General features: G+C 39.6%; 1 protein-coding gene across 1 annotated transcript in view; it reads right to left on the bottom strand.

The window, feature by feature from the left end:
- LOC111980511 (RING finger protein 145) overlaps window positions 1-12,611 on the bottom strand; it is a 28,303-nt gene extending 15,692 nt beyond the window's left edge. Inside the window, exons 1-2 of the mRNA XM_024011257.3 lie at window positions 12,435-12,611; window positions 3,880-4,096 (exon numbers count right to left, since the gene is read on the bottom strand). Coding sequence (XP_023867025.1) covers window positions 3,880-4,063 — 184 coding nt within the window. The 5' untranslated portion in view covers window positions 4,064-4,096; window positions 12,435-12,611. The remainder of the gene's footprint in view (window positions 1-3,879; window positions 4,097-12,434) is intronic.
- Window positions 12,612-13,043: the final 432 nt, after the last annotated feature.

The raw sequence follows: 13,043 nt of genomic DNA, 5'->3' as shown, positions 1-13,043 counted from the left end.
ATGGATATAGTGTGAAAACACTCTGAAGTTTCCAAAACTGTTAAAATAATGTATGTGAGTATAACAGAACTCATATAGCAGGCAAAAACCTGAGAAAAAGGTGGGAAATTGTAGTTTTCAATTCAGCCTCTATCTAATATCAAATGTCTGTGGGGTCAAATTGCACTTCCCAAGGCTTCCAGCAGATGTCACCAGTCTTTAGAAGTTGTTTCCAGACCTCTATTGAGAAAGGGAGTCGAATAAAACCAGTTTGATTAGGTGGCACTCGCACGAGGACAATGGGATGTTTACCTCTTGGGCACGCCGGTCGTTCCTCTGTAATGGAAACGCTATTGTCCGGTTGTATTATTACTGCATCTTTATGATAAAAAGACCCTAAGAATGGATTGAAAACATCGTTTGACATGTTTTTACGAACTGTAATGGAGCTTTTTGACTTTTCGTCTAGATAATGGTAACGCGCTTTGTGCTTTTGGATTTGTGTACTAAACGCGCGAACAAAACTGAGTTATTTGGACATAAAGATGGACTTGATCGAACAAAACAAACATTTCTTGTGGAACTGGGAGTCTTGCGAGTGCATTCCGACGAAGATCAGCAAAGGTAAGAGAAGATTTATGACGCAATTTATGGCTTTTGTTGGCGGGTAACTGTATAGCTTGCGTTGATGGCTGAGCACTGTACTCCGGAAAGCCGGAAAGCTATTTTGAAATCTGACAAAGCGTTTGCATTAGAAAGAAGTGTATCTTTAATTCTATGTAAAACAATTGTATCTTTCATCAAAGTATATGATGAGTATTTATGTAAATTGATGTGGCTCTGTGCAAATTCACGGGATGTTTTGGAGGCAAAGCCTTACTGAACATAACGCGCCAAATGTAAACTGAGGTTTTTGAATATAAATATGAACTTGATCGAACAAAACATACATGTATTGTGTAACATGTTGTCCCGGGAGTGTCATCTGATGAAGAATATCAAAGGTTAGTGATTMATTTTMTCTCTATTTCTGCTTTTTGTGACTMCTCTCTTTGGTTGGAAAATGGCTGTRTGCTTTCTGTGACWAGKTGCTGACCTAACATAATGATATGTTGTGCTTTCGCCGAAAAGCCTTTTTGAAATCGGACACTGTGGTTGGATTAACGAGAAGTGTATCTTTAAAATGGTGTATAATACTTGTATGTTTGAGAAATTTGAATTATGAGATTTCTGTTGTTTGAATTTGGCGCCCTGCAATTTCATTGGCTGTTGGCGGAACCCCGTTCCCAGACAGGTTAAAGGAAAGATTCACCCATTTTGAATGTTATATCGTATTTGTGCATCTCGGAGCGATGGGCGATGGGTGAATGCATTCAAAATGGGTGAATGTTTCCTTTAACTCTTCTGTGCACATTTCAAGGTTAATTATACCACCTTGAGCATCACGGAAAGTCCCATTAAAATACTTGGGTCTCGGATGGTGGAAAAAAGCAGAGGTAAATGACAAAGGAGCGGAAAATGTGTCTGAGCCAACGTTTCACCATGACGACAAAGTAAAAAAAGTGTCGGACTGCAGGCAGACAGTTGCAGCAGCAGATGTCTAAGGTCAGGCCATGCTTTAATTATGAAACAAGCATCTGCCAACACCCTGCCTCCACTGAGCTCTTAGTGGGCCAGGCCCACTCTCAAGCAGAGCATAGACATACTGAATCAGAAGTACTGTCTGTGCCCATGTTGACGTGCCATTAGAAATACAAAACTTAGGAGAAGCATGTTCACCCTTACAGTCAACGCTGACTACAAACGGTCAGACTTTATCCTTGCGTCACTGCTTTTATCCTGTCTTAGCTAAATCTACCACAAACCTAAAGGCATTTAAATGCAACGCCATTCAAGACAGTCGTAGGTTTAAAAATGCTTAGCTGAACTTAAACGATATGCATTTATACCATGGCATTGTTGAATACTCGTTTTCAATTGGCTTGAATGGGCATTCGAAGGCGTGAATTATTTCCCTATAAAGTCTTGTAAAATTCAATGGCTATAGTTCATTCTTACGTGTTCTATGTTTGAGCTGCTTTTGAAATTAAAAGTTGAATTGTTCAATTTGATTTTCATAGTAAGCGAGGACTGATGGTTAGGATAGCTAAGCTAGCAAGTCTGTTTGGTTACCAAGGCAGCAGCTGTAGCTATCTAGTAAACTTGTTCGCTACTTCAGTGGATGCCAAACACATTTTTACCGGCAAAATGAACACATTTCAAATTATAGCTATGGTATAAGCGGGATAATGAACTCGGGGGCTCAATGCGTTCTCTGGAAAACAACGCAACATCGGGAAAGTGCAGTGCCATGACGTGCTACACACTTTCCACATCGTGCATTATTTCCCATAGAACGCATAGTCCCCTCGATTATCACTTAAGTAGTCCATAAATTACATTCATATGCATGAGACCCAACCATGAAAAACTGGGTCCTAGTTTTACAGACTGCAACTGCAGTGTTTTTCCTGGTCAGGGCACACTAGTGATACTGCAGCACTACAGCCCAAATAACCTATTGGCTCACACCATTTCTAGCTTTTCTTGGCCACTCCATAAAGGAAAGTGCAAACAGAACTAATCTGACGATTACAACATCATTAAAGATATATGGGCTATTTACTGCGAATAGCATGGCTGGGTGATTTTAAAAGTCATAGTCAATCGATTAATAATATAATAATACTCTTAGCAAAAATATTACAATATGTAGAAAGGTTCAGAACATTTGTGAAACATCACAGCACAGTTAAAAGATACATGGCAAATAGATGGTGTTCAGAGATAGATGGGAGGGGTTGAGTGGAGCTGATGGATGGGACTAAAAACAAACAAAAAGATAACTACTGTAAACTACACTGTGTCCGTAAAATGCATATAGTATGTATAAGCTGGAAGTAGAAGCCTAAGAGATGTTGTCCATTAGTTTACTCCCATTAGGGGAAAGATGGAAGGGTAAAACAAAATAATCTATCTACACACACGTTCAAAAGTTTGGCGTCCCTTAAAAATGTCCTTGTTTTTGAAAGAAAAGCAAATTTTTTGTCCTTAAAAATAACATCAAATTGATCAGAAACTCAGTGTAGACATTGTTAATGTTGTAAATGACAGTTTTATGTGGAAACCTTTTTTTATGGAATATCTACATAGGCCCATTATCATCCACCATCACTCCTGTGTTCCAATGGCACGTTGTGTTAGCTAATCCAAGTTTATCATTTTAAAAGGCTAATTGATCATTAGAAAACCCTTTTGCAATTATGTTAGCACAGCTGAAAACGGTTGTTCTAATTAAAGAAGCAATAAAACTGTCCTTCTTTAGTCTAGTTGAGTATCTGGAGCGTCAGCATTTGTGGGTTCGGTTACAGGCTCAAAATGGCCAGATAAAAAGCACTTTCTTCTGAAACTCGTCAGTCTATTCTTGTTCTGAGAAATGAAGGCTATTCAATGCGAGAAATTGCCAAGAAACTGAAGATCTCGTACAACGCTGTGTACTACTCCCTTCACAGAACAGCACAATCTGGCTCTAACCAGAACAGAAAGAGGAGTGGGAGGCCCCGGTGTACAACTGAGCAAGAGGACAAGTACATTAGTGTCTAGTTTGAGAAACAGACGCCTCACAAGTCCTCAACTGGCAGCTTCATTAAATAGCACCCGCAAAACACCAGTCTCAACGTCAACAGTGAAGAGGTGACTTTAAATGTTATATGGGCTAATAGAAAGAAACACCAACTTTTAAAAATGAATTTTTCAGAAGTGGATGGGTGCTTTTGTCAAAATATGCTGTTGAAAAGTACAAATGCTATAAATGACCACTCAAAAGGGCAGCACTGGAAGGGGGAGGGGGGTGGTACTGACCAACATAGTGCAGGTAGAGAGCCAGGTACTTGTACTGAAAGAGGGGATTGTTGTTGAGACTGCTTCTCTGGATCTTCTGGAAGAAGGAGCTGACATCCCAGCGGTAAAGCACCTCCAGCAGCATGATGCTGGGGACACGCAGCCCCACGTTCAGCACCGCCTCCAGCTTGTCTTTCACCAACATGGCTCCGACGCGGCAAGCTACACACTAATATGACTGGACAGGGGGACGGAAAGATAGGGAGAAGAGAGGGAGCAAAAAGTGAGTCGTCTGAGGTGCTATAAAATGATAGCGCGCAGACAAAAAGAAAACTAGCAAAATATACTTTTTTTTAATGCAACTAGCTGTTTTTTCAGAGCTTCATAAGTTAAATCAAATCAGTCATAAAATAAATACACAAGAAATAAAAAAGTACATGAGAATAAAATAAACACACAAGAATATACACTAGATTACATACAATAGTGATGGGAATGGGGAATCGATACAGTAAGTGATATTATATAGATACTTTGACTTTTTTTTTGTTGCTACATAACGTTAGCTAGTGCTAAATTGGCTGTACCTGCGACAAAACACCGGTATTTTTCATCCTATAGCTTGTTCTCCTTTTTAAATAGTGAGCCAACGTGTTTTCAGTGCTTTTAATTTCCATGACTGATCAAAACGCATTTTCTCATGCTCTCTCATCTCTCTGCAGCAGACATGTAGTGAGCAAAATGCTTGGAAAATCAAATTGTAATATCGAATTGCAATACATAAAGAATAGTGAGAATCGGAATACATATCGTATAGGCGCACCGTGATAATATTGTATCGCGAGGTCCCTGGCAATTCCCAACCCTAATATAATAAAGGTCAATATCCATACCAATCAATGAAAGTGATACTGGTTACAGTTGTGTAATCAGGGTTAAAGTGATTGAGCAGCAGAATAATTATACCACAGTAGCAGCAGGGCAAGGTCACCCAGTAAAGGATGCACACTTCCACAAATTATTATCAAAAAAAATTTAACAGTACAAATCAGGGCCAAGTACCCATATACATACGGGTTGAAAATGTCCGATTTGGGCACTGATAAGCGCCTAAATTGGAACGCAGTGGCTGTACAGTAATATGCTAAAAATTACATCAAAGCTCAGGCTCCGAGCTTGACAGCGCTGTATGGGAAGACGGATAGCCATGCTGAACATGAGCACCGCACGCGACAAGAAGTTGCCCCCATCGTTCCTGCTAATTGGGCAACTTTGTCACTTTTTGTTGTCCCGAGTTAGGGAAATGCTGTAAATTAAAAGGACTATGTATTTTGAAAGATAAAATGTTGAGGATTACAATAAATACCGCTTTGATGTCATACAAGCAGCCAAACACCCGAGATTCCAAATGTGTACTTCACATTTCCATATCATAAAACGCATGTCATATACAGTGTCAACGTTTTTGATGTATATTTACAAGATGACATGGCGTCATACCCTGGGTTGTTTTGAACAAAACGAGCCCGGTTTGTCTATTGTGATGAAAATTCACAACAGAACACACACCTGAATGCACAAATTTACAATCCCATTTCTCTGAATAGACTTGTGAAAGTCTCACACCGYAAGATCGTATTTTATAACTTAGCTGTCACGTTGGCAATTGAACAAGCTTTCAAATGATGCCCACATGACCCAGAAAGCGATTTAAAATGGCCACGTTTTATGATTGTGTAAACAACAGTAATTGTTTGATGGCGGGGATACAGGGCTGTGTCCCAAACAACTAAAAGTGTGATTACTCTAGTTCCTTAATGGCACAGCTAAGGAGAGCTTAAAAAAAGCACTGTATAGTTGAAGACTCGTCTTTAAGTCAAATGTGCATTGAAATTACGTAGGAACTGTGCACACTTTGGAGGTGTGTGGCCACTTGGAGATACCAGTTATTCCTCTCACTCAAACCACTTATTTGTCTCACATTTTAAGGAATATTCTTATCATGTTATTGAATGTATCAAATGCAGTGAAAAGTACATTAAATGTAAAATGCACACAAACATTATATGAAGAAAATGTAGCCTATTTCAGAAGAACATAATAGCATATTCTGAGTCTTCCTTGTTAGGCCCTGATCTGGYTATGCCATACAGCTGTGGGCTACACTAGTTMATTTAGCAGACAAGATTTATAGTATAGATTTATAGTAAGAATACAATTGATATTTTCCCCCAAACGATTTACAAGGGAGTGCATACATGTGTTTATTCTGTGTTTAGTGATTAACAAAGTGACCATTTGAAACAGGTCCTCCTATATGGTTAATTTAGAGTTATTTATGCAACTTTGGCTGTGATACAAACCTTAGAATCTATTATAAATCAATACATTTAGGCTAAGGCTGCATGAACAACAAATGAGGATTTGAAAAAAAGTTGCATGAAATCCATGCGCTCTGCTGTTTCTTGCGCAGGCTGCACACACTTCATCAGTCTCTGATTTATAATTTGACAAGCACTTGATAATATTCTCACCCATCAGACTATTCTCAATTGAATGTGGCCAGTCAGTTATGAACAAATTCTTATTTTCAATGACAGCCTAGGAACAGTGGGTTAACTGCCTTGTTCAGGGGCAGAATGACAGATTTTTACCTTGTCAGCTCGGGGATTTGATCTTGCAATCTTTCGGTTACCAGTCCAACGCTCTAACCACTAGGCTACCTGCCGCCCCGGCATAATGTCAAAGTGGAATGATGCTTAGAGTTTCTTTTTTTAATTTTTATTATTATTATTATTTTATTTTTTACAAATGAATAAAAAATGAAACGCTGAAATGTCTTGAGTCAATAAGTATTCAACCCCTTTGTTATGGCAAGCATAAAATAAGTTCAGGAGTAAAACTTTGCTTAACAAGTCACATGGGCTCCCAAGTGGCGCAGCGGACTAAGGCACTGCATCTCAGTGCTAGAGGTGTCACTACAGACCCTGGTTCGATTTCAGGCTGTACCACAACCGGCTGTGATTGGGAGTCCCATAGGGCGGCTTACAATTGGCCCAGCATTGTCCGGGTTAGGGTTTGGCCGGGGTAAGTAGTCATTGTAAATACGAAATTTGTTTGTAACTGGCTTAACTAGTTAAATAAAGGTACATGTAAAAATATATCTGCATGGACTCACTGTGTGCAATAAGTGTTTAACATAAATTTTGAATGACTACATCTCCACATAAAAATATCTGTAAGGTTCCTCAGTTGAGCAGTGAATTTCAAACACAGATTCAACCACAAAGACCAGGGAGGTTTTCCAATGCCTCACAATCTAAGCAGACATTGAATATCCCTTTGTGTATGGGGAAGTCATTCATTAAACTTTGTGTATCAACACACCCAGTCGTCACTAAAGATACAGGCGTCCTTCCTAACTCAGTTGACGGAGAGGAAGGAAAGTGSTCAGGGATTTCCCCATGAGGTCATTGTTGACTTTAAAACAGTTACAAAGTTTAATGGCTGTGATAGGAGAAAACTGAGGATGGGTCAACAGCATTGTAGTTACTCCACAATACTAACCTTAATGACGGAGTGAAAAGAAGAACGCTTGTACAGAATAAAAATATTCCAAAACATGCAGTAAGTAAAAAAGTAAAAATGCTACAAATGTGGTAAAGCAATTCACTTTTTGTACCAAAAAAATAAATAATTGTGTTGTATTGGATTAGCTCCAAACACATTACAGAGTACCACGCTCCATAATTTTCAAGCTAGTGGTGACTGTACCATGTWATGGGTAYCCTTGCAATCGTTCAGGACTGTGGATTTTTTCAGGATAAAAMAATTACAGAATAGAGCTAAGCACTGGCAAAATCCTAGAGGAGAACCTGRTTCAGTCTGCTTTCCACCAGACACTGGGAGATGAATTCACCTTTCAGCAGRACAATAATCTAAAACACAAGGCCAAATCTACACTGGAGTTGCTTACCAAGAAGACAGTGAATGTTCCTGAGAGGCCAAGTTACAGTTTTGACYTAAATCTACTTGAAAATCTATGGCAAGACTGATAACTRTTTTTATGGCCACAATTTWAAAAAGTTAACACTCGATYGCATTTAGAATTGTTATTTGTTGCGCAATAGATTTGGCAAAGAGGTCAATGAAACTCGACCAAAACAATGRAAATAMCATGGAAACGCATGGGGGAAAGATTCCGTGGGGGAAAGATCACRAGTCTCCTCGTTGCCMCCCTGACAAAATTTGCCTAATTTTGGCTATTGTTTGYGTATTTMAAACTATACKGAACAAAAATATAAAATGCAACATGTAAAGTGTTGCTCCCATGTGTTYCATGAGCTGAAATAAAAGATCCCAGAAWTGTTCCATAYRCACAAAAAGCKTATTTCTCTCAAATTTGGAGCACAATTTTGYTTATATCCCTGTTAGTGAGCATTTCTCCTTTGCTAAAATAATCCATACACATGACAGGTGTGGCATATCAAGAAGCAGATTAAACWGCATGATTACACGCACCTTGTGACRGGGACAAAAGGCCACTAAAATGTGCAGTTTTGACAACACCACAGATGTCTCAAGTTGAGGGAGTGTGCAATTGGCATGCTGACTGTAGGAATGTCCACCAGAGCTGTTGCCAGAGAATTTAATGTTCATTTCTAATTTGGCAGTACAGCCAACCAGCCTCACAACCGCAGATCACGTGTAACCACGCCATCCCAGGACCATCCCACATCTGGCTTCTTCACCTGCGGCATCGTCTGAGGGGGTGCTGATGAGAATTTCTGTTTGTAATAAAGCCCTTTTGTGGGGAAAAACTTATTCCGATTGGCTGGGCCTCGCTCTACAGTGGGTGGGCCTGGCTCCCAACTGGGTGGACCTATTCCCTCCCAGGCCCACACATGGCTGCACCCTTGCCCAGTCATGTGAAATCYATAGATTAGGGCCTAACAAATTMATTTCAATTGACTGACTTCCTTATTTGAACTGTAACTCAGTAAAATTGTTGAAATTGTTGCGTTTATATTTTTGTTCAGTATATGTTGAGGTAAAAWAAAATAGGATTATAAACTGGGTGGTTCGAGCCCTGAATTCTGATTGATATACCACAGCTTTCAGCCAGACTGTATACCACAGGTATGATGAAACATTTGCTTTTACTGTTTTAATAAACTTAACCGGTTTATAATAGCTATAAGGCACGTCATGGGTTTGTGGTTTATGGCCAATATACCACACCCACCCGAGCCTTAAGTATAATGCTTGTATGGATGTCAACCACAGTAAATGTTGATGTTATCGTCATCAATCAACTGCATTACAGTTAAAAATGACGGACTACCACACCACCGATTTCTGTATGCCAACTATACTACCAGCTTATACGAACGGCATTTAGCAGTCACTTCTTCTAAACCTGAAAAAGGACAACTTCTAAATGTTATGCAGCGAAAACAGCCAAATATATTCCCGAAATCGAACTTTAGTAACCACATTTTGGGCCTGTTACAATACATCAATCATGACAGATTTGACAAATATTAACTTTGTTACATCAAATTTGTTGAATGTGAGCCAATCCGTTCATTGTAAATACAAATTTGTTCTTAACTGACTTGCCTAGTTAAATAAAATAAAAAATACCACATCCATCTATTCCCTACTGTTTGCGCTCCACTGACCTCTTTATTGCGCAACGACTGGGCTTGTAAAAGCACGTTTCACTCCAGTAGCAGCTTTCTGAGGTGCTCTCACGCTGTCTGACAGGTGATAGGCTATTCCGCTTAATTKAATTCCACCACATTATGCAAATTAACCTATAGACCGACAGCATGACCGGTCAAATGTATTTTCGGCAGCTAACCGATTAATGGATACCCATTAACATCCCTATAACATTTGATGCAATATTTCATAATGAAAATAGAGATAATCCAAACAGATGTCCCGTAACAGAGTTACATGGTAAAAGAGTTAGACATGCAAAATAGCAATAAAATKATCTCTGGGTCGGTATTTCTAGGGCAATTTCCATAATGCAAGATTAAATGTGTCATGAGACCATAACGTAAAAAGGGGCTGGATGTCCTAGTCGCAATGAAGGAAGAAAAAAAAACCTGTGTCGATCGAAGACGTAGTAAAGTAATTAGCTGATATTAAAAAAAAGAAAAATACATTGCTACGTTTAAGAGTGGAATTGTATCTATTTGCCACACAGCCAAGCATCCCAACTTGTACCTGCATCGACCTGAAATACTGTAAGCATTCATGCCATATTGATGAGTTAGTTAGGTGGTGTATGGTCATGATGCTTGCCTTTGCCCTTTCACATGATCTGTAAGACAGGTTGGTTATATTTAACCTACCATGTGAAAAACATGCTAATAACTAGCACCCAATCAAAAATGCAGCTTTTGACAAATGGGTAAAAGTATGTTAATTGTGTAGATAATMCTATAAAGAAAACCAAAGGCTCAAACCACATGTCTCTATCATAATCCGTTCAAAAATGATTGGTGTTTTTACCCTTGTAAGATAGACAGAATTAGGGTGACTAAATCAATAGAGGCCAGAGAAAAAGTGGATTTTTTTTTATAGAATCACGCCAGCTAGGCTGGATTCTGCACAAGAATTAAGGTTACTGGCTACCTAACATGTTCACTTTCCCGTTGAACTCATCTTTCTTCTCGAATCGCAGGACATTAAACAATATAGAGGTAAGATTGATATTGATTTTGAGACATGGCGTCTTTTCATATTTTAGTATATCCTTTTCATATTAATAAAAAAAAAAATAATAATTCAAAGATTTCTCACAAAAACAAGCATATCTCTGAAATGTCAACAGAGCACATACCACAGGAGGTTARTAGCACCTTAATTTGGGAGGACGGGCACTTGGTAATGGATGGAAAGGAATAAGTGGAACGGTATCAACATCAAACATGGTTTTATGGGTTTGATGCCATTCCATTCGCTACRTTCCACCGTCCTCCCCTCAGCAGCCTCCACTGGCGTATACCAAGCTTTTTATTTTTCAAAACCTTTTACATTTAATTCAACTCATGCTAATTTTGCTTTGAAGACGATGACCACAAAATGTAAAATCCTCAAAAGTTGTTACGAGAAACCTGCACTGCTACGTCAGAGCTTGTCAGATGGATTAGGTTACGAAATCCAACTTCTTGGATAGAATGTTAACAAAATGTTAGAGACCCCACTGAACGATTCAGAACACGAATAATTGATATTTGTCTTGGTAAAAATGTATTTTATAACATAAGGTGAAATTTTATCACCAAAGTGCGTTTTCACCCACTCTGGGCAGAGTAGGTGGACACCCTATAAGAGGGATGGGAAACTTTGATGAGGGTGGGGGCCACACAAAATCTGAACTYAAGCAGGCCRCAGTGGTTTATGCAGTCAGAGCCTTTTGAGAGCCCAAAGTTAAAATGTTGTTTTCTCCCCTCTTGACAGCAAGGATACTTTTGATTTAGAGTAATTTCCTGCAATCCTACACATTCTGMTATGGGTCAGAGAGGCTGTGCGGKCCTCYATTTGCAGGCAGACACTGATGGAGTGGATATCCCATCCATTGAATTACATATAGAACTGATTCATACGACCTCAGATCCCATCCACCTGGCCCTCATTTTCAGATGGCCTTTTGAACATGCAATTATGAAACATAAAGGTCCACTGTACCAAGCGTACAATTTTCTAGCTAYATCACTTTGTAATTCACATTCATCTGCAATTCCCATGATGACTGGAGAAACGTAACGTTAGCTAACAAGACCAATTCGCAATATGATTACATAACCGAAATGGTGTGAACTATGGTTATACAGGCACCGGATCACCCTCATGTTGAGGGTTAAGTTAGCACAGGTATTGAAGTCTAGCCCGACATCTAGCTAGTTACACTATATTAATGGCTTGTTGGGCTCCGAGCGTTTATGACATGAACTTTAGTAACCTCGCCAAACGAACGTTAGCAGCGGCTAGCTAACCGTAATTAGTTGTGCCCTGCAAGAAGGGTGATGAATTGTCACATTCTCAATCTCATATTCCAAGACGTACCAAACTACAACTACGTACATTTGTAGGGTCGTAAAACGAGACAAGATGCTAAAAGTCAGTGGTTTAGCTAACTAGCTATGCATCACGTATGTTAGCAACGCAGATGAGCAGAGTCGGGACGGGCGAAAAACTGCATTGATGACCCGCCTACAYCAATGTAACGTTAGCAGTAACGTTACCTGATGTTTTTAATAATTGAAACGACCACCATRCATAGTTTAGCTAACTAAAAAATAAAGCACGAGATCAACAGCTGCTCACGACTTAAATKAATCTAGCAACAGCTGGCTAGAAATATTGCTAGCTAGCTACGCCTTATCGCAGAACTGCATGTATTGTGTCGCTAACCAGCCAGCTAAATAACTAATGCTAGGTACTTGGCTAGCTAGCTAGTCCCTCGAGAGTCAAAACAATCCAGGTTAGCTAGCAAGCTAGCTGAGTAGCCAAGTTCGCGTTATCAACATTRCCCCACGGAAAAACAAAGAACCTACATTGCAAGAACGACGTTCACGACGTTAAAGTGAGTTTGAGGATGCTTCTCCGGTCGAATATCAACCATTTTAACTCGTCTTCTCCCGAGTTAACGGTTGAAACGATGGGATTTCCACCATGGATCGAGTCTTCTGCTGCCGCCGCTTCTTTTCCTTATTCTATGGTATATTGGAGTTCGCACAATTTAGTGTGCATGCCGCCACCTACTGTGAGGGATGAAAACGGAGCCGGTGTGAGTGTAAATAAATAAGCTGAATCAAACTACTTTTCTGTTAAAAAAGTAAAACAGATCTGGAGAGCCTGGGAGGGCGAGCAGTCTTATGGTGCCGTACCCTTTGCAAGTCTTCCGATGTAAACTCCTGAAGTCCCMAAAACATGTATGCCGCAATCACAATAATGTAGTTTCTTTTACTTCTTTGACATTTGAACCATACCATTTATAACTGTGGCAATGAACACCACAAAATCCACCTTTTAACACATCGTTGACTGGCAGCAAAACCCTTGAGTGAGTAGGTGTGTCCAAACTTTTGACTGGTACTGTAAGTAATGAAATGGATCAAGTGGTTTGTGCACACCGACTAACCCGCATGGTCGATGGAGTGAAG

The sequence above is a fragment of the Salvelinus sp. IW2-2015 genome, linkage group LG20 (assembly GCF_002910315.2).
Source record: "Salvelinus sp. IW2-2015 linkage group LG20, ASM291031v2, whole genome shotgun sequence".
Classification (NCBI taxonomy): Eukaryota; Metazoa; Chordata; class Actinopteri; order Salmoniformes; family Salmonidae; genus Salvelinus; species Salvelinus sp. IW2-2015.
Note: the sequence above shows the minus strand (reverse complement) of the source record. Positions and strands in the feature narration are given on the sequence as shown.